The 22,546-nt window shown below is 39.1% G+C and overlaps 1 protein-coding gene across 5 annotated transcripts in view; it reads left to right on the top strand.

Moving 5' to 3' along the window:
• Window positions 1-22,230, top strand: part of SLC4A1AP (solute carrier family 4 member 1 adaptor protein) — a 34,556-nt gene extending 12,326 nt beyond the window's left edge. The window contains exons 9-14 of one of the 5 annotated variants that reach the window (XR_011526168.1): window positions 8,731-8,842; window positions 10,951-12,289; window positions 12,988-13,074; window positions 13,778-13,845; window positions 15,787-15,856; window positions 21,894-22,230. Coding sequence is in view for 4 of the 5 variants with exons in the window: in XM_070572975.1 (XP_070429076.1) it covers window positions 8,731-8,842; window positions 10,951-11,185; window positions 12,988-13,074; window positions 13,778-13,845; window positions 15,787-15,856; window positions 21,894-21,943 (622 nt within the window). In the remaining variant the exon portion in view is untranslated. Of the gene's footprint in view, window positions 1-8,730; window positions 8,843-10,950; window positions 12,290-12,987; window positions 13,075-13,777; window positions 13,846-15,786; window positions 15,857-16,203; window positions 16,288-21,893 lie in introns of those variants that run through there. The other 4 variants (XM_070572976.1, XM_070572975.1, XM_070572978.1 and 1 more) reach the window with 4 other exon arrangements.
• The last annotated feature ends 316 nt before the right edge of the window (window positions 22,231-22,546 follow it).

The raw sequence follows: 22,546 nt of genomic DNA, 5'->3' as shown, positions 1-22,546 counted from the left end.
GCAACGGACCCTTGAGATTTCTGATATCAGGTACTTAGGATAGATACCCAGTAATGGGATGGCTGGGTCATAGGGTATTTCTATTTTTAACTTTTTGAGAAATCTCCATACTGTTTTCCATAGTGGCTGTACCAGTTTGCATTCCCACCAACAGTGTATGAGGGTTCCTTTTTCTCCACAACCTCTCCAACATTTGTCACTCTTGGTTTTGGATGTTTTTGCCAATCTAACGGGTGTAAGGTGATATCTTAGTGTAGTTTTGATTTGCATTTCCCTGATGATTAGCGATGATGAACATCTTTTCATGTGTCTATTGGCCATATTCATATCTTCTTTTGAGAAATGTCTGTTCATGTCCTCTGCCCATTTTTTGATCGGGTTGTTTGTTTTTTTGTTGTTAAGCAGTGTGAGTTCTTTGTATATTATGGAGATTAACCCTTTGTCGGATAAGTGGCTTGTGAATATTTTTTCCCAATTAGTGAGCTGTTTTTTTGTTTCAATCCTGTTTTCCCTTGCCTTGAAGAAGCTCTTTAGTCTGATGAAGTCCCATTTGTTTATTCTTTCTATTGTTTCCCTCAACTGAGGAGTTACAGTGTCCGAGAAGATTCTTTTGAAACTGATGTCAAAGAGTGTACTGCCTATATTCTCTTCCAAAAGACTTATTGTCTCAGGCCTAATCTTTAGGTCTTTGATCCATTTTGAGTTTATTTTGGTGTGTGGTGAAAAAGACTGGTCAATTTTCAATCTTTTGCATGTGGCTGTCCAGTTTACCCAGCACCATTTGTTGAAGAGACTTTCTTTTCTCCATTGTAGGCCCTCTGCTCCTTTGTCGAAGATTAGCTGTCCATAGATGTGTGGTTTTATCTCTGGGCTTTCAATTCTGTTCCATTGATCTGTGGACCTGTTTTTGTACCAGTACCATGCTGTTTTGATCACTGTAGCTTTGTAGTATGTTTTGAAATCGGGGATTGTGATTCCGCCGGCTTTGTTTTTCTTGCTCAGGATTGCTTTAGCAATTCGCGGTCTTTTGTTGCCCCATATGAATTTTAGGATTGTTTGTTCAATATCTGTGAAGAATGTTCTTGGGATTCTGATTGGGATAGCATTGAATCTGTATATTGCTTTAGGTGGTATGGACATTTTAACTATGTTTATTCTTCCAATCCATGTGCAAGGAATGTCTTTCCATCTCTTTATGTCATCGTCAATTTCTTTCAAGAAAGTCTTGTAGTTTTCATTGTATAGATCCTTCACTTCCTTGGTTAAATTTATCCCAAGGTATTTTATTCTTTTCGTTGTGATTGTGAATGGGATTGAGTTCTTGAGTTCTTTTTCTGTTAGTTCATTGTTAGTGTATAGAAATGCTACTGATTTATGCACGTTAATTTTATACCCTGCTACTTTGCTGTAGTTGTTGATTATTTCTAATAGTTTTCCTGTGGATTCTTTGGGGTTTTCTATATATAAGATCATGTCGTCTGCAAACAACGAGAGTTTTACTTCTTCGTTACCTATTTGGATTCCTTTTATTTCTTTTTCCTGCCGAATTGCTCTGGCCAGCACCTCCAGTACTATGTTGAATAGGAGTGGTGAAAGTGGGCACCCTTGTCTTGTTCCTGTCCTCAGAGGGATGGCTTTCAGTTTTTGTCCATTGAGTATGATGTTGGCTGTGGGTCTATCATATATGGCCTTTATTATGTTGAGGTACTTTCCTTCTATACCCATTTTACTGAGGGTTTTTATCATAAATGGGTGTTGGATCTTGTCGAATGCTTTCTCTGCATCTATTGAGATGATCATGTGGTTTTTGTTTTTCATTTTGTTGATGTAGTGTATCACGTTGATTGACTTGCGGATGTTGAACCATCCCTGTGTCCCTGGTATAAATCCCACTTGATCATGGTGTATAATCTTTTTGATGTATTGCTGTAATCGGTTTGCCAAAATTTTGTTGAGGATTTTTGCATCTATGTTCATCAGTGATATCGGCCTGTAGTTCTCCTTCTTTGTGTTGTCCTTGTCAGGTTTGGGGATCAGGGTGATGTTGGCTTCATAGAATGTGTTAGGGAGTTCTCCATCTTTCTCAATTTTCTGGAACAGTTTGAGGAGAATAGGTATTAAGTCTTCTTTGAATGTTTGGTAGAATTCTCCAGAGAAGACGTCTGGTCCTGGACTCTTATTTTTGGGGAGGTTTTTGATTACCGTTTCTATTTCCTTACTTGTGATTGGCCTATTCAGATTCTCCATTTCTTCCTGATTCAGTTTGGGGAGATTGTAGGAGTCTAGGAATTTGTCCATTTCTTCCAGGTTGTTCAATTTGTTGGCATATAGTTTTTCATAGTATTCTCTTATGATCTCTTGTATTTCATTGGTATCTGTTGTGATTTCTCCTCTGTCATTCCTAATTTTATTAATTTGCGATTTCTCTCTTCTTTTCTTGGTGAGTCTGGCTAGGGGTTTGTCAATTTTGTTAATTCTTTCGAAGAACCAACTCTTTGTTTCATTGATCCTTTCTCTTGTCTTTTTTGTTTCAATATCGTTTATTTCTGCTCTTATTTTTTATTATTTCCCTCCTTCTACTGACTCTGGGCTTTGTTTGTTCTTCTTTTTCTAGTTCTGTTAGGTGTCGTTTGAGGTTGCTTATGTGAGCTTTTTCTTGTTTAGTGAGGTGGGCCTGTATTGCGATGAATTTCCCTCTTAGGACTGCTTTTGCTGCATCCCAAATGTTTTGGTATGTCGTGTTCTCATTTTCATTAGTCTCCAGATAAAATTTGATTTCTTCTTTAATTTCTTCAATGATCCATTGTTTGTTGAGAAGCGTGTTGTTTAGTCTCCACATTTTTGCACCTTTCTCTGCTTTTTTCTTGTAGTTGATTTCTAGTTTAATAGCATTATGATCAGAAAAGATGCTTGATATTATTTCAACTCTCTTGTATTTATTGATGTTTGCTTTGGTTCCCAAAATATGGTCAATCCTTGAGAATGTTCCATGTGCACTTGAGAAGAATGTGTAACCTGCTGTTTTTGGATGAAGTGTTCTATATATATCTATTAAGTCCATCTGGTCTAATTTTTCATTTAATTCTATTATTTCCTTGTTGATTTTCTGTCTGGATGTTCTGTCCATTGGTATTAATGGTGTGTTGAGGTCCCCTACTATTATTGTATTGTTGTTGATGTCTTCTTTTAGTTCTATTAAGAGTTGCTTTACAAATTTTGGTGCTCCTGTGTTGGGTGCGTATATATTTATAAGTGTTATGTCTTCTTGGTGGAGAGTCCCTTTTATCATTATATACTGTCCCTCTTTATCTTTCTTTATCTGTTTTGCTTTGAAATCTACCTTGTCTGATATTAGTATAGCGACACCTGCTTTCTTTTGTTCATTATTAGCTTGGAGTATTGTTCTCCATCCCTTCACTCTGAGTCTGTGTTTGTCTTTGGGGCTGAGGTGTGTCTCCTGGAGGCAGCATATTGTTGGATCTTGTTCTTTGATCCATCCTGCCACTCTGTGTCTTTTGATTGGGGAGTTCAATCCATTTACATTTAGAGTGATTATTGAGATGTGGGGGCCTACCGCTACCATTTTGTGTCTTGTTTTCCGCTTTTCTTCAGTTTCCTTTGTTTCTCGTCCCATGGTTTAATCTGTTCTGATGTAGAGCTGCTACTCTCTGTTGTTGTCCTTCTACTTATCTCCTCTGCTCTTGGTTTTGTAGCCCCTTTCCTTTTTTGGATTTTTCAGGAATGAGGGTTTTCCTGAGGATTTCCTGAAGAGGAGGTTTTGTGGCAATGAACTCCCTTAATTTTTGTCTATCTGCGAAAGTTTTTATTTCTCCATCGTATTTGAAGGATATTTTCGCTGGGTAGAGAATTCTCGGCTGTAGATTTTTGTCCTTCAGATTTTTGAATATATCATTCCACTCTCTTCTAGCCTGTAAAGTTTCTGCTGAGAAATCTGCTGATAGCCTGATGGGGGTTCCTTTGTAGGTTAGTTTCTTTTGCCTGGCTGTCCTTAGTATTTTCTCCTTGTCGTTGACTTTTGCTAGCTTCACTACTATATGGCGTGGAGTTGGTCTCCTTGCATTGATAAAGTTTGGAGATCTATTGGCTTCTGTCACCTGAAGATCCATCTCCCTCACCAGATTTGGGAAGTTCTCAGCCATTATTTCTTTGAATAGGCTTTCTGCCCCTTTCTCCTTCTCTTCTCCCTCTGGTATACCTATAATCCTTACGTTGCATCTCCTAATTGTATCTGATAATTCTCGGAGAGTTTCTTCATTTCTTTTTAGTCTTGCTTCTCTCTCCTCCTCTGCCTGCAGCAATTCTATATTGCCATCTTCCAAATTGCTAATTCTTTCCTCCATGTTATCGGCCCTACTGTTCAGAGCATCTAGATTTTTCTTAATCTCCTCTATTGTGTTCTTCATTTCCAATATTTCTGTTTGGTTCTTCTTTATCGTATCAAACTCTTTTGTGACATAGCTCCTGAACTCGTTGAGTTGACGGTCAGAACTCTCTCTTAACTCATTGAGAATTTTAATGATGGCTGTTTTGAAGTCATCATCATTTAGGTTATATATCTCATTTTCTTTGGGATTGTTTTCTGTGTATTTGTTGCTTTCTTTCTGTTCTGGAGATTTAATGTATTTTTTCATATTGCTTGATGTTGTTGATTTGTGCCTCCGCATGGAGATAGAGTTTAGTTACTCCTTTCACTTGTTTCAGCTGCTGCGGTGGGGGAGCAGCTGTTTATACTGCACCAACCAGGAACCCTGTCCGCAGTTGCTAACTGGGCCTGGGCCCCTCCTCGTAGCCACAGTGGCCCTTTGGATTCCCTCCTCTGCTGTGGGGGCCGTCACAGGGGGGCTTCAGGCTGCTGGTGCCTACTGTTGCAGCCCACCTAGATGTGCTCTCTCCTTGGGGTCTGCAACAGTGTTATGGGCTTTTCCAGCGGCCAGGGGTGGGATCACTTATATTTGTCGCTCCGTTGCTGTCGGCACCCACAAAATCTCACTTGTCCTCTATGGGTCGCAGGAGAGCTATTGGCATCTTCTACAGTCTGTGGTTAGTTCACCTAGCTATGCTGCTTTTGCCCTGGGGTCTTCCAGCCTTGTGGCTGGTGGCTGGGTGCCTTCTACTGGTGCTGTGCAGAGGCTTTCCCTAAGGCTGCTGTGAGCCTGTAGGGTTTCCCCCTAGACTACGAAGCTGGGTCTCTGGAACTCCCCCCAGCCCCAGTCCTCTCCGAGATCTCCGGCTATCCCTAGTCCCACGGGGCGGGCAACGGCAGCTGGGGGTCACCCCGCCCTCTGGGATTCTCTCTGGGCCTCTCCCGGAGCCGTGAATGCTCGGCGTGGCCCCTCTGCTAATGGCAGACAGAGAGTTTTGTCTGCTGCCCGGGCGGAACTCCCGCGCTTCCCCTCCGGGTCACAGAACCGGCCTTTGAAAGTTCCCCCAGCCCCGGTCCTCTCCGAGATCTCCGGCAATCCCTAGTCCCACGGGGTGGGCAACGGCAGCTGGGAGACCTCCGTACCCTCAGCGACTCTCTCTGGGACCCTCCGGGTGCCGCGAACACCAGGCGGGGTCTCCCCGCCAATGGCGGGGAGAGACTCTCCCCGCGGGCTCAGGTGTGCAACTCCAAAGTTTCCCTCTGCATTTAGGAGTAATTGCGGGGGGTTTAGGTAGGGTTCTGGTCACCTGTTTCCACCGTCGCTCCTCTGTTGTGTGCTCGCTCCTGCCCTAGATGTGTGTAGATCCTCTGGGGGCGTCTGTTGGAAGAAAGCCGCTTGCGGGTACTAGGCTGCTCGTCGGGGTCGGAGAGTTTTCACCTATTTCCACATCCTCCCGGAGGAAAGTCCGTCCGCCTTCCGATGTATAGTCGCGTGGGTCTCTCAGACGTCCTGAGATGCTGTCTGGATATCCTTTGTCAAGCGATAAGTGTCCAAATAATTGTAGACTCGAAGGGGGAGAGACAAAGAGGACTACTCACGGCGCCATCTTGGATCTTCTCCCCTTTAAGTACTTTTTTAAAAGTGTAATTTCTTCCTTTAAAGGGGGAGAAAGTGTAATCTCTGAGGTTGATTTTATTGTTAACTTTGATTTTGGGGAAGTTATTGGAAGAGATTAACCCAAATCCATTGCAGACATCCAGAAGATTTTTGAGTAATTTGCAAATAAGATTTTGAGAATAATTTTTCCCAGACTTGGCTAGTATTTGTGAGCGTGTGTATGTTTGTGAGAGAGAGAGAAAGAGAGGGAGTGCCAATCTTTCCATTTTGACAATATTTTAAAATTTTGTTCTGTATCATCTCAGCAAGTTTGAAACCTTTGAAAAGGTTGAGTAGGTTGTTGTAGAAATAAGTAACCCCCAATGAGCACAATCCAGGTGGGCATCTCAAAAAGTGGTACTGCCTAGGTGGGTTCACTCCCTTATGAAGGTAGTTAACTATAAAAAGTTTCTTATTTTCTTTAGATCTGTGCTGTCTAGTACAGCACCCAGGAGTCACATGTGATGTTAAAATTAAATAAAATTAAAAATTCAGTTCCTCAGTCACACTAGCCACATTTCAAGTGCTCAATAGCCACATGTGGCTCATGGCTCCTGTATTGGACAGTGCAGATACAGAACATTTCTGTCATTTCAGGAAATTCTGAAGACAGTGCTGCTTTAGTTTGTCAGTAAGCTTTTATTCAGCCCCTCACCCCTGTGTACAAAACCTGTAACTTGATGCTGGAGGCATTGCAGAGAAGAGTTTCTAGGTACTGAGAGGCACTTCTTATAGAAATGTAGAGAGAAAATGTTTCTGGAGCCGTTGATCATCTGTACAGAAAATTTATCCCCAAATTACTAGCAGGTTTACTCAAAGATTTATGTGTAGTTTGGATATTTAATATAGTGATCAGTCCACAAAAGTCTGTTCAGCCCAAGTGATATTTGAGTTACCTTACCAATAGTGAGGAGGCAGGTTAGCACTGGAGTTAGACTTCATGGGTTTCATTCTCAGCTCCATCAATTACTTTTTGGGCATTTTGAGGCAAGTTATGTAACCTCTTTGATCTTTGCTTTCTTCATCTATAAATTAAAAGTAATGATGTTGCAAAGATTAAATGAACAGTGTTTAACAAAGTGATGGCATATATGTATTATTGTTGTCATCATTGTCATAATTTTTACTGTTTCCGTTATTACATGAGCAACTATTTGAAACATCTTTTTCGGGGAGAATAGGTAATACTCAGGAGGCATAGTCCAGGGTAAAAGTGAGTTTTAATTCCAGCTCTGTAATCCTTTAACTTGATAAGTCAGCCTGGTGGGGTGTTCTGAGCTAGACCACATCTATCAGTTTCCTCCAGAGCCTCCCCTCCTGCTCTCTCTGGATCTGCCTAGTTTCTCCTCCCTTTCCTACTTTAGATATTGGCCTTCAGATGCCATGTATCTTATTCCTCCTCTGCTCGCTTGAGTGTTGAACTTCTGAACTTTCCACCTAACATCTCCTCTGTCAACCACGAGCACCTCTTGATTTTGATCCCATCTTCTGCTTTTTCATCTCCTTTGGGTGTCTTTGCATATCCTCCAGGCCAGCCAAGCGGTTTAGTGGAGTTGAAAAATATCCGTGCTGCTGTTACCTTTGTCTTTCTATGCTAGAACCTTCATGAGGCCTGTGGGGAGGGGCTGTGAAGCATCATAATTTGGCAAAGAGTCTTTAAGGCCAGGCAACCAGCATTCTTCTGGTGGCCTTAGCAAGGCGATGGGTCTGTCTCTGGTAGAGAGAAAGGAGGTGAGGATAAGCCCAAGAGCCCCACTGAAGGGTACAATTTAAGTGAAAGAAGGCGGTAGTGGCAACTGGGGCTTCAGGGTGGAAAAGGATAGTCACTTTGCTGATGGTCACTGTGAGTCAGGAGTGCTGGTGCTGTCCTTATATTCCAGAATGCAGGGCTGTCCTGTGGTCAGTGTGAAGAAAGCATAGGGCTTTCTTCCCTCTGTCTCCTCATGCTACTTTGTCATTGTTACCTCTGACTACTCTCTGAGTTTCTTGTCAGCTCAACTGCCATCCTTTTTGTTTTTGCTCTGCTCTTTTTCCCCATCCTTTTCTAATTTCTACAGTCTCTTTTTGCTCTTTCTCAGCTTGACCCTAGTGGGCTTAGCTTTCATAACTATGTCCAGCCAATGAGACTGTTGACAAGCTCACCAGTTGCAGGGTCTTCCATTATGTCTTTATTATTACTCACCATACAGGATATCCTGCCTCCTGCCCCCTACCCACACACCACTTTTTTTTTTTTTTTTAACTTCTGTGCTCAGAGCTGTTTTGTGTGGTTGTGGTAAGTGTGTACTCCAGGTAAGTAAGGCACTGTGAGTCCTCTTCAGAGGTTGGTGGAAAATGGGGCTTTAAACCATGAATCCATCTCCTGCCTCTTAGTGGGGATGGGGTCATGCTTATATTTTCTCCTTTGCCAGGGCCCTTTGTACTGTGGGCATCATTTTCTGAATGTGAAGTCATATAGCATGTTGCAAATTACTAGACCAAGGTAGCAGCCTCAGCTTACCCTTAATAGCTCTCTGTCTCTGACAACGCTTTGTTGGCCTGAATATCTCTTTCTTATTGGTGTATGCTTAGATGTTCATCTTGTGGCAATTTTTGTTTTGCCAGAAGTTTCTTTGACTGTGTCATGATGTTTTTAGATAAAACCTTGGCCTTACTGGAATAGATATATATAATTATTCTTTCTTCCTAGGGCTGAAAGTCAGACTGCAGATGCACAAAACAAAGCTAAAAAGCTTACATTGCCTCTGTTTGGTGCCATGAAAGGAGGAAGCAAATTCAAATTAAAAACTGGAACAGTAGGGGTAAGTTGTGGGTCTAAGATGTTAAACTTTTTGTTGTTGAGTTATCCTGAGCTAGTTTTCCTCTTTTTTTTCGAAGCTCAGATGACTTGTTCCATAGTAATGTGAAAAAGGGCTGTTGGCTTGGTATGATCACATCTATCCCATGACTTGGTACTTGGATTTTTCTCTTCAGCTTAGGGTTATCAAGAATAGATGAATCAGGGCTGGTCTGGTGGCATAGTGGTTAAGTTCACGCACTCCACCTTGGTGGCCCAGGGTTTGTGGGTTCAGATCCCAGGTGGAGACCTACATACTGCTCAGCAAGCTATGCTGTGGTGGCTCCCCACATACAAAATAGAGGGAGATTGGCACAGATGTTAGCTCAGTGACAATCTTCCTCAAGCAAAAAGAGGAAGATTCGCTATAGATGTTAGCTCAGGGCCAATCTTCCTCACCAGAAAAAAATTTAAAAAAAAATTGATGAATCATTTCATGCCAGTCAATTTGCATGTAACTGATTTGTAAATTAGAATACTAATTTATTAATTTGTGATGAATATTGCACTTAAGAAAGGGTCTCCTGTGTTAAATGCTTTTTCCTGGTGGGTAGATGTTGTAATATTCAGACTCAACCAACATTTGTTAGTAACATAGTCAGTACACCTGGCTCTGCCATATGGTTTTCCTTACTTCATTTAATCCTTCCAACACCTTATGATGTGTGGGGATTATTGCCTCTCACAGGTGAGGAAACAGAGTCACAGAGGTTAAATACAAGATCACACCATCATTAAGTAACTAGACTGGCAAATCCAGGTCTTCTGTCTCCTGAGTTTTGTGATCTTTCTGCTATCCTCTAATACTTCACTGATATATGTTTTTGCTTTATGTACATCCTTATTTATAGATTCCGCTTTTAAAAGGTTTTCATCACCCCAAAATGCTGAACCTTGTGTATTAGGGTGCTAGGGCCGCCATAAAAAAATGCCAAAGACTGTGTGGCTTAAGCAACAGAAATTTATTTTCTCACAGTTCTGAAGGCTAGGCGTCCAAGATCAATGTGTCAGCAGAGTTGGTTTCCTCTGAGGCCTCTTTCCTTGGCTTGCAGGTGGCTGCCCTCTTGTTGCCTCTTCAGATGGTTATCCCTCTGTCCACTTGTATCCCTGGTGCCTCTGTCCCTGTTCTTATAAGGACATCAGTCATATTGGATTAGGGCCCCTCTCTAACAGCCTTTTTTTTTAAACTTAATCACCTCTTTAAAGACCTTATTTCCAAATACAGTTACATTCTGAGGTACTGGGTGTTGGGACCTAAACATATGAATTTGGGGGGACACAGTTCAGTCCACAACACTGAATTAGGGTAAACTTCCCTGTGGTGGCAGAAGTCTGAAGTGCCAGCCAAATGTTCTGAGTGGCTGTGTGGTTTACCTGAGGTGGAGGCTTCTCTGTGAGGGTGGTGGAGGGAGGAGGTACTGACGTTTTAGTTAGAAGAAAAACTACTAAAAAGCTCTCCTTAGAGGATTACTGAACTAAATCCTGTATTTAAAAAATGATATACTTTGGTACCTTCTCTCTATTCCTTAAGCTGTGATCAATCTTTCCTAATAATTACTTTTATTGAAAGGTCTTGGATGCTTGGCCTTATTCTTCAAGAAATGTCTTCCTTTTCTTCAGGATCTATTTTACTGATTTACGTGTGGTGTTCCCTTGAAACTGTGTGAAATCTAAAATGAAAAAGCTGCACTAATGATTTATTTCTTAGGAATGTGCGTCTGATTTACTCTCTAGAAGATTTTGTAATGAATTAAGATCTTTTAACATCATTAAGGGTAATAGGACAGAATTCCTGTAGCTGGTACTCACTTGGAATAAATGTCTTGGTTCCCCACAAACTGTTTTAAGTGTTTCATGTTTAATATTCTTTTGACCCTAAAAAGTAATAAAGATACGTGTTAAAGGTCCATAGATGAGTAAAATTTCAGGTTAAAGTCCTACTTTCAGCACACTCATGCAGGATTTATCAACCTAGAGAGGTTACATGCTACACATTTAGCTTAACTCCCTTGAAGAGATTTGTCTCTTTGTCATTATGTAGAAGTATTTGTTCATGGTTTTGTTTCTTCGTAGAAGTTACCCCCTAAGCGTCCAGAGCTCCCTCCAACTCTAATGAGAATGAAGGATGAGCCTGAAGTAGAAGAGGAGGAAGAGGAAGAGGAAGAGGAGAAAGAAAAGGAGGAACATGAAAAGAAAAAACTGGAGTCTGGAAGCAGCAGACTACAGCAGGAGATAGAGCCAGAAGCAGCAGTACAGGGAACAAGTCCTCCCACCGATAACACATGTTCTGGAGAAACAAAAAACCGTGGTACTATCTTTCTTCTCCTTCTTGTGCTATTCAGTGGGGCATTGGCGTTAATTGTGGATTGGTTTGAAAAAGCAAAACCAGTTCTTGCCTGTGCATTTAGACTTTTTGATATTTTGTGATATGTGATATAGCTGACTCTTTGGGAACATACTTTCTTAGTCTTTCTTTGACTGCACATCATTATTTATCCTCATTGTAAAACAAGGCAGATATTTCCAGTCTAGTCCAGAATTATGGAAAATTAAAAACTGTGGAATCTGAAACCACAGCTGCTGTGGACCAGTTCTGAGCTGCTGTTACTGTATGACTGGAGGGCGGTGGAATAGGGCAGAGGATGGGGCCTGATCAGGTGGTCTCAGGATAAGCCTCCCCTTACTTATTTTTTTCCCCATCCCTAAAGCAGAGGCTGAGCATAATTATACCCACTAGACATACCTCTCAGGAAGCATGATGTCCCGTTGTCCATGGTACCCAGCAGAGAAGTTCATGGTACCCAGCAGAGAGCATGTAGTATTCACCCACCTCAGCAAAGGTTTGATGAAAATTGACGAAAGAGAGAATTGATTGGTTTTTAAATGTATTTTCTTCTGATTGTAAAAGGAATGTATGTTCGTTTTAGAAACTTTAGATTATATGTAAAAGTCCAAAGAAGTAAAGAGAAATCTCCCTCAATCATACCCCCAAGGATGATTATCTTTTTAGTATCCTCTTATCCCATGTCACCTGCAGGGGTTATTTTCCTGCAGGTTGGCCAGATTCCTTAGCAAGACTAAGACTGCACAGAAAATAGGGAGCATGAGAAAAACAAAAAAACTGGCATTAAATGTGTGTGAGAATGCATGCGTGTGTATTTCTGAACAAACCGGGCTTGTCGACATAAAACCTCAGGCCTGGGATCTAGACCTTCTCTTGAATCACCTCCAGTTGTTGAGAAACAGAAAAGTTACTGTTTCCTCATCTGCGAGAGGTAAATCTTTTGTTTTTGCATTCTCCTTTGTTTAGTTATTGGCAAGATGCTTGGCCTTTTCAAAGAAAAGTACTTTTCCATACTTTTTTCTGAGTCTGGTCTTTGATCCATGTGTTGTGAGGGTGGCATATGAACAGGTCAGTAGAAAGGGGAGCAGTAAGTATTGTATTTTTTTGTTTAAGGGACCAAAGTAAATATGTGTGTGTAAAAATAGCAGATTTTAAAATTTGGTTTATAAGTACATTCATTAGTAAATCTGCAGCTGGTTAGGGCTTACTCCAGGCCTTTTCTTTTTTTTTTAACAACATTGGGATCATATTGTACATGCTATTTTATGACCTATTTTTTTCTGTCTTAAAACATTCTTTTAAAATGTGGTTTTAATAAGGGGCATAGTGGTCCATCACATGCATATCCCATTATTTATTTAATCAACACCCTATCATTAGACGTGTAAGTTATTTATTAGTTTTTGCTATTATAAACATATTTGTATATAGTAAATCTTGGTTCTGATCTCTGATTATTTTCTTTGAACATGTTCCTAGAAGTAGAATTTCTAGGCCAAGGAATATACATTTTTAAGGCTTTTGGTAAATATTGCTAAAAACTTTTACCTCAGAGTTGGCCAGTTTTTAAAGTGGAAAATTGGTGGTTCTCTGTTAGTCGTCCATAGGCACATTTATTGAAAACCTAATTAAGGTTAGTTGAAGCGAATGATAGTAAAACTGGATGATTATGTATGTAGTTAGCTTTTCTTGCTTTTGTTTTTGTTTTCTTGGTTCCCTACCATGAATTAAATAATAACCATATGCTTTGGTTCTGCCTTTTATAGAAAACATGTCTCAACTCAGCCAAGTGGAACAGAATAAAGATTATCAGGAGATTAGTGGAACAGCTGCACCATGTGAGGAAGCCTCAGGCAAGTGTAGAGCCGACTCCATTGCTGCTCTGCACACCAGCAGCCGACTGGTGCATGGAGGAGGGGCTGATGGCTGACCTGGAGCAGCCCAGAGAAGGGCCTTTCAGACACTGGATAGATGCTGCTGCCAGGGCCCTGGACAAAATTGGGAACTATGAGAAGTTTATGTTTGGTGCCATTCCGTTTGCCTTTCTTGACTCCTGTTCTGCCTCCTGGGGTTCCCTGTCTCTGAACCACAAAGCACCTAATGCCTTCATGCTTCCTCTGGCTGTACAAAGGCCTCCACAGTTTTACATCTAGAGTTGAATATGTGCCTCTCATGGCAGTGATTCCAAAACTGTTAAAAGAAATTAGTTGAAAGGTTGGCCTATTAAAAGGACTGTGTTTTTCTGGTTTTCTGTTGCCTTTAATTGTAATGGTTAAACTGTAGAATAGTAAAGTCAGCCCCATTTTCCTATACCTTTTCAAATCGTGTGATCATATTCAAGCTTGTAGAATAGCCTTAGGATTTGAAAACTAGGGTTATAGTGAGGGAAAATTCTTTCTTAATATAATCTTTACAGTAGTAGAAGGAACTTTTGAGAATTCGATTGTTACATGTTTTCTTCAATAATTAAGATGTTCTCTTAAGAGGAATTTTTCCTTTCTATTTTACTTATTCTGAAATAGCTATTGCCTCTTTTTTTTCTTTTTCTTAAATTAGCATCAAAGAATGAATATGAGAAAAGCAGAGATGAATTGAAGAAAAAGAAAGCTCCCGGTCCAGGCAAAGTAAGTACTTTAGTCATAATCTTTACTTTCTGAAAGTAAAAACAGATCTCCTTGTCGTAGACCACATCCAGAAGAGTGAATCTTTAGGAATTGTCTTAGTAGAGTTCCCAACTGCCTTTTACCCCATCTTCCAGAAGTCTGGGCTCTCTTTTATTTTTATTTTTGAATTTTTATTTTTTGAATTCTTTATTCTTGTCTCCATCCACCTTATTCCACCTTATTCCCTGTTTACATACCTCTTTTACTAATTTGTGAATCTTTCTTCGTATCCTCGTATGCCATACAAAGACACTTGAATAATATATTCTTATTTTCTTCCTTTTTTTTTTTTTGAGAAAGATTAGCCCTGAGCTAACATCTGCCACCATTCCTCCTCTTTCACTGAGGAAGACTGGCCCTGAGCTAACATCTGTGCCCATCTTCCTCTACTTTGTATGTGGGATGCCTTCCACAGCATGGCTTGACAAGCAGTGCATAGGTCTGCGCCCAGGATCCAAACCAGTGAACCCCAGGCCGCCGACGCAGAAAGTGTGAACTTAACTACAGTGCCACCGGCCCAGCCCCCTTTATTTTCCTCCTTTTATTACACAAAAGGTAGAATGTAATATACTGCATTTTACCTCTTGATTTTTTTTACCTATCATGGAAATCATTGTGTATCAGTACACTGAGCTTCCTACTGTTTGGATGTACTCTATTTAGCCAGTTGCCTGCAGACGGATACTTGGGTTGTTTCTAGTTTTTCTTTTTTTTTTTTAAGATTGGCGCCTAACAACTGTTGCCAATCTTCTTTTTTTTTTTTCATTCTTCTCCCCAAAGCCCCCTAGTACATAGTTGTAGATTCTAGTCATGAGTGCCTCTGGTTGTGCTGTGTGGGACACCACCTCAGCATGGCCTGATGAGCAGTGCCATGTCCACGCCCAGGATCCAAACTGGTGAAACCCTGGGCCACCGAAGCAGAGTGCTTGAACTTAACCACTCAGCCACAGGGCCAGCCCCTCTAGTTTTTTATTACAACAGTGCTATAATGAATAAACTTGTGTATACATAATTTTGTATGGATACAGTAAGTTCCCAGAGGTGGGATTGCTAGGTTTTGTCAGGAGGTACCCAAGACCACCTTCAGGTCTAGTAATTCACAAGAGGCCTTACGGGACTCAGCATATGGCTGTACTCCCAGCTATGATGTACTACAGCACAAGGATACCAAGCACAGTCAGTGAAGGGAAAAGGCACATGGGGTGAAGTCTGGGAGAAACCAAGCACAAGTTTCCAGGGAGTTTTTTCCCAGTGGAGTCAGACAAGATGTGCTTTCCCCAAGCAACAAGTTGTGACAACTTGTAAAATGTTGCTAGCCAGCGAAGCTCAGTAGAGACTGAGCATCCAGGATTTTTAGTGGAGACTGATCACATAGGCACTTGCTGCCTGGCGTGTACCCAAATTCAAGAAGGAAAGCAGGTGTTCAGCATAAACCACACTGTTTTTACAAACAGTTTAGGCACAGTGAGCCATTCTTATCAGTTAGGGTAGTAGGAACCTTCCCAAAATCCACGTTCCCAGATGCCAGCCAAGGGCCAACCTTGCAAACAGGCCTTTCAAAGGAGAGCAGTCAGACTTGCTGTGTTAACTCTTTTCTGCACCTAGATCAAAAGGCAAATGCCACATTTCCTTCTATTGGGGTTATACCATTTAGAACTTAGACCTGTGTTAACTGGCCCTTTTAAAAAACATCACATCACTCACATTGACTGAAAATCAGCTTGTTGAGGCTTTACAGAAAAGAATCAAGGTTCAGAGAGAGAGAATGCTCTCCCAAATAGGTTACTTATGTCAAAATCATTAATGGAAACTATTCTTAGTTTTTGTTTTCTGACAGGCATAGGGACAGTAATTACTGAGTTAAAATTCTTTTGAGTAAAATAACCTGTGTTGTTTTTGCAGCTTCCACTGACACTTTCATCCAAATATCCAGAAGATGATCCAGACTACTGTGTGTGGGTCCCACCTGAAGGTAGATTGTTTTTATTTTTCTTTTCCTTTAAGATTTATTTATCTATGTTTTTGAATAGGTAATGTATATTTAAGGTTCAAAATAAGAAAGTTATAAGAGTATGTGGTTAAAAGTCTCCATTCTAGGGGAATAGGTAGATTAAAAGATCTGAAGAGACATATCAAGAAAATATAATTTCTGGACCATGTTTGGATCCTTATTCAAACAAACAACTGTTAAAAAGATTATAATCCAGCCAGATAATTTTGACCACTAGCTAGAAACTTGATGATACTAAGAAATGTTTAACTTTTATTAACTGTGAGTGACTTTGAGTTAAATTTTTAGAAAATGTCCTTGTCTTCTAGGAACATGTTACAGAAATGTTCAAGACGGAATGATATCCCAAAGATGAGAGGTGCCTTAAAATAATCCAGTGGTGGAGGCTCAGGGAAGATAGGGGAGGAGTACTAGACAAAGCAGGATTTGCCACATACTGATAATTGTTAAAGCTGGGTGCTGGGTACATGGAGGTTCATTATATTTTTCTCTTTGCTTTTGCATATTCAGTAGCCCCCATCTTGTCCATGGGGGATATGTTCCAAGACCCCCAGTGGATGCCTGAAACCACAGATAGTACTGAACCCTATATATACTGTTTTTTTTTCTATACATTATATACATATGATACAGTTTAATTCATAAATTAGCCACAGTAAGAGATTAAAAACAATAACTAATAATAAAATAGAACTGTAACAAAATACTATAGTAAAAGTTACCATAGATCTTTGCAACCTCAGCATACGATTTTTTTTCTTTTCTTATTAAGTCAAGAACTTTCACCTTTTCACTTAAAGGAAGCACTTTACTGCTTCTCTCTCTTTTTTTTTTTTGAGGAACATTAGCCCTGAGCTAATTACTGCCAGTCCTCTTTTTGCTGAGGAATGCTGGCCCTGAGCTACCATCCGTGCCCATCTTCCTCTACTTTATATGTGGGACGCCTACCACAGCATGGCCTGCTAAGTGGTGCCATGTCTGCACCAGGGATCTGAACCAGCAAACACCAGGCCGCCTAGAAGCAGAACATGCGAGCTTAACTGCTGTGCCACCGGGCCAGCCGCATACTGCTTCTCTTTGGCATATCCAAATTGCCAACATCACTCTTATGTGCTTTGGGGCCATTATTAAGTAAAATAAGGGTTACTTGAATACAAGCACTGTGATACTGACACAGTCGATCTGATAACCAACCTGACTACTAAATGATTGACGGGCAGGTAGCATACTGGACAAAGGGGTAAGTCATGTCCCAAGTGAGACGCAGCAGGATGATGAGAGATTTCATCATGCTACTCAGAACGGCATGCAATTTAGAACTTATGAGTTGTTTATTTCTGGAATTTTCCATTTAATACTTTTGGACTGCAGTTGACCACAGGTAACTGAAACTGTGGAAAGCGAAACTGCAGATAAGAGGGAACTACTGTATTTTAAGTTTTCTTTAAAGTGACAGAAAAAGTCTTGTGGCTGTGTGTCAGGTACCCAGTTTTTTTCCTCTAAAGACAACCATATATCAGTTTCTTAGGATTTTTTCTGTATATTATATAAAATTCCTATGTAGGCAATAAAATACGTAATATTTCATGACTTTTTTTACACAAATGGAAGCACATTCTACACCTTGCTATTTTGTACTTAACACTATATGGAGATCCTTTCATAACTATAGATTTTTTAAAATTAATTTTTAAAATTGTGATATAATTGACATAAACATTATATTAGTTTCAGGTGTATGACATAATGATTTGATATTTGTGTGTATTGTGAAATGATCACCATGATAAGTCTAGTTAGCATCCATCATCATACATAGTTACAAAATGTTTTTGTGTATGATGAGGGCTTTTAAGATTTGCTCTCTTAGTGACTTTAAAGTAGGCAATACAGTATTATTAACTATAGTCACCATGCTGTAGATTACATCCCCATGACATATATTTTATAACTGAAAATTTGTACTCTCTGACTCCCTTCACTCATTTCTCCCACCCCTGACCCCCAACCTCTGGCAGCCACCAATCTGCTCTATCTGTGAGCTTGGATTTTTGTTTGTTTGTTTTAGATTCTACGTATAAGTGATACCATACAGTATTTGTCTTTTCCTGTCTGACTTATTTCGCTTAGCATAATGCCCTCAAGGTCCATTTGTGTTGTCTCAAATGGCAAGATTTCATTCTTTTTTATGGCTGAATAATATTCCGTTTATATATATATATATATATATATACATATATACCAAATTTTCTTTATCCATTCATCCATTGGTGGACAGTTAGGTTTTTTCCACGTCTTGACTATTGTAAATAGTGCTGCAGCATACATGGGGGTGCATATATCTTTTTGAATTAGTCTTTTTGTTTTCTTTGGATAAATACCCAGAAGTGGAATTGCTGGATCTTATGGTAGTTCTATTTTTAATTTTTTGAGGAACCTCTGTACTGTTTTCCATAGTGGTTGTACCAGTTTACATTCCCACCAACAGTACACCAGGGTTCCTTTTCCTCATCCTTGCCAACACGTATTTCTTATCTTTTTGATAACAGCCATTCTAAAAGGTGTGAGGTGATATTTCATTGTGGCTTTGGTTTGCATTTCCCTGATGATCAGTGATGCTGAGCATCTTTTCATGTACCTGTTGGCCATCTGTATGTTTTCTTGGAAAGATATCTATTCAGATCCTCTGCCCATCTTTTAATCAGATTGTTTGGGTTTTTTGCTATCGAGTTGTATGAGTTCTTTATCTATTTTGGATATTAGCCCCTTAACAGATATATGATTTGCAAATATTTTCTGCCATTCAGTAGTTGCCTGTTCATTTTGTTGATGGTTTCCTTTGCTGTGCAGAAGCTTTTTAGTTTGATGTATTCCTACTTGTTTATTTTTACTTTTTTTGCCTTTGCTTTTAGTGTTAAATACAAAAAGATTATCACCAAAACTGTTGTCTAGGAGCTTACCATCTATGTTTTCCTCTAGGAGTTTATTGTTTCAGGTCTTACATTTAAGTCTTTAATCCATTTTGAGTTAATTTTGTCTACGATGTAAGATAGTGGTCCAGTTTCATTCTTTTTCATGTGACTGTCCAGTTTTCCCAACTCTATTTGTTGAAGAGGCTATTCTTTTCCGATTGTATATTCTTGCCTCCTTTGTTGTAAATATATGACCATATATGTATAGGTTTATTTCTGGGCTCTCTATTCTGTTCCATTGATCTACATGTCTGTTTTTATACTAAACTGTTTTGATTACCATAGCTTTGTAATGTAGTTTGAAATCAGAGAACGTGATGCCTCCAGCTTTGTTCTTTCTCAAGATTGCTTTGGCTATTTGGGGTCTTTTGTGGTTCCATACAAATTTTAGGATTGTTTGTTCTATTTCTGTGAAAAATGCCATTGGAATTTTCATAGGGATTGTATTGAATCTGTAGATCGCTTTAGGTAGCATGGACATTTTAACAGTATTAATTCTTCCAGTCCATGAGCTTGGTGTATCTTTCTGTTTATTTGTGTCTTCTTAAATTTCTTTCATGAATGTCTTACAGTTTTCAGTGTATAGATCTTTCACCTCTTTGGTTAAATTTATTCCTAGATATTTTATTCTTTTTGATGCAATTATAAATGGGATTACTTCTTAATTTCTCTTTCTGATAGTTTGTTATTAGTTTATAGAAATGCAACCAATTTTTGAATATGATTTTGTATCCTGCAACTTTACTGAATTCGCTTATTACTTCTAACAGTTTTTTGGTGGAGTTTTTAGTCTTTACATATATATTTCTATATATAATATCATGTCATCTGCAAATAGTGACAGTTTTATTCTTCCTTTCCAATTTGGATGGCTTTTATTTCTTTTTCTCGCCTAATAGCTCTGGCTAGGACTTTCAGTACTATGTTGAATAAAAGTGATGAGAGTGAGCATCCCTGTCTTATGCCTGATCTTAGAGGAAAAGCTTTCAGCTTTTTACCATTGAGTATGATGTTAGCTGTGGACTTGTCATGTATGGCCTTTATTATGTTGCGGTAGGTTACCTTTATACCCACTTTGTTGAGAGTTCTTATCATTAATGGATGTTGAAGTTTGTCAAAGGTTTTTTCTGCATCTGTTGAGATGATCATATGATTTTGTTAGTGTGGTGTATCATATTAATTGATTTGTGGATATTGTATCATCCTTGCATCCCTGGAGTAAATCCCACTTGATTATAGTGTGTGATCCTTTTAATGTATTGTGGAATTGAATTTACTAATATTTTGTTGAGGATTTTTGCATCTTTGTTGATCAGGGATATTGGTCTGTAATTTTCTTTTATTGTGGCATCCTTTTCTGGTTTAGGTATCGGGGTACCGCTAGCCTTGTAAAATGAGTTTGAAATGTTCCCTCCTCTTCTGTTTTTTCGAAGAGTTTGATAAGGATCGGTGTTAATGCTTATTTGAATGTCTGGTAGAATTCATCAGTGAAGCCGTCTGGTCCAGGACTTTTGTTTGTTAGGAGGTTTTTGATTACTGTTTCAATTTCCTTACTAGTAATCGATCTGTTCAAATTTTCTATTTCTTCATGATTTAGTCTTGGTAGGTTGTATGTTTCTAGGAATTTATCCATTTCTTCTAGGTTATCTAAGTTGTTGGTGTATAATTATTCATAGTATTCTCTTATGATCCTTTGTATTTCTGTGGTATCAGTTGTAATGTCTCCTCTTTGATTTTTGACTTTATTTATTAGAGGCCTTTCTTTTTTTCTTGGTGTGTCTAGCTAAAGATTTGTCAATTTTGTTTATCTTTTCAAAGAACCAGCTCTTAGTTCCATTGATCTTTTCTATTGTCTTTTTAGTCGTTTCATTTATTCCCGCTCTGATCTTTATTTCTTTCCTTCAACTAATTTTGAGCTTCATTTGTTCTTCTTTTTCTAGATCCTTGAGATGTAAAGTTAGGTTATTTGAGATTTTTCTTGTTTCTTGATGTAGGGTCTATCACTATGAACTTCTTTCTTAGAATTGCTTTTGCTGCATCCCATAAATTTTGCTGTGTTGTATTTCCATTTTCATTTGTCTCAAGGCATTTTTTGATTTCTCTTTTAATTTCCATTTTGACCCATTGGTTGTTCAGTAGCATGTTGTTTAATCTCCATATATTTGTGAACTTTCCAGTTTTCTTCTTGTAATTAATTACTACTTTCATGCCACTGTGGTCAGAAAAGATCAGATCAGAAAAGATCTGATTTCAGTCTTCTTAAATTTATTGAGACTTGTTTTGTGCCTAACATATGATCTTTCCTGGAGAATGTTCCATGTGCACTTGAGAAGAATGTATATTCTGTTGCTTTTACATGGAATGTTCTGTATATATCGGTTAAGTTCATCTGGTCTAATGTGTTATTTAAGGCCAAATTTATAGATTTCTTGTTCTTTTTTTGTGGCAGCAAAGTTCTTTTTTATGGTGTGGATATACTTTTATTTATTTAACCAGTTCCCTCAATGGATATTTGCTGTGGTTCTAGTCTTTTGCCATTACAAACAACTCTGCAGTAAGTAACCTCTAACATATGTAATTTTGCAAGAGTAGAGGTACATGGGTAGAAAAAAATTCATAGAAACTAACAGGCTGGATCAAAGGCTATGAAGATTTTTAGGATATTATCAATTGCATTCTACAAAGATTGTAGAGTTTATGCTCATACATACACCCTTCAGGCAATTTGTGAGATGCTTATTTCCCCATATGCTCATCACAGGTTGCTTTTTCTATGGAATGGGTTCCTTATATACTACTGATTAATAGAAATTAAGTTACTGGAAATGTTTGCTTTTTATCTGCTCATAAATGCTAGGGTCGAAATGAAAGACCGTATTTTGAAATTGTACACAAAAAGTAAATTTCTGTCATAGAAGAAACCTCTTTATTTGTTTTACTTTTTGTCCCACTGATGTCTAGATATCTTTTCCTCCTGATTTTAGAAGAGTGAATGTTTTTCTTTCTTTTTTTATACTCTGATCTAGGCCAAAGTGGAGATGGCAGGACCCATCTTAATGACAAGTATGGCTATTGATTGCTGCAGAATCCTAAATGAAGACCTTGTGGACCATGTGACATGGGATATTTGGGATAATATATCAAATTGAATGTCCAGAGAAAGGTGTTTAGATGATCATTTCTAACATCTGATGACTGGCCTTTTCCTCTGTGCTCTTCTTGACTTCCTAAATTTATCTACCCATCTGATTCTCTTGAATTTGGTATTTATGTTTCAAATTGTTTGTATATGTATATAAAAAGGAACCATATATTTCGAGAATTAGTATAGTGAGAGACATGACTATTAAAATGAGAAGGTGATGTGGTGACGTCTCTTATGTTTATTTAAGGCCACAACGTCTTTCATTAAGCTTTAGGGACTATGCTTTTCCTGAGCAATAGGGTGCTTCTGGCAGTTAGGCTCTAGGATTCACTGATACTATCTCCTCAAATAAGTGTTGAAATATGAGGTCATGCCGTGTGTGTGACCCTGGGTATCCCTGTCATTCTTGGAAATAAAAATAGATACATAGTGGGGACTTCCTGCTCCCTCCCACTATAGTCCTCCTGCCAAGTTTGAGAACAGACCCTGACTTATCAGTACACAGTTCAGGACCCTAGCACACCTCTTGCACTC

The sequence above is a fragment of the Equus przewalskii genome, chromosome 14 (genome assembly GCF_037783145.1).
Source record: "Equus przewalskii isolate Varuska chromosome 14, EquPr2, whole genome shotgun sequence".
Lineage (NCBI taxonomy): Eukaryota > Metazoa > Chordata > Mammalia > Perissodactyla > Equidae > Equus > Equus przewalskii.
The sequence above is the reverse complement of the archived record's forward strand: the minus strand, read 5'-3'. Positions and strand labels throughout refer to the sequence as shown.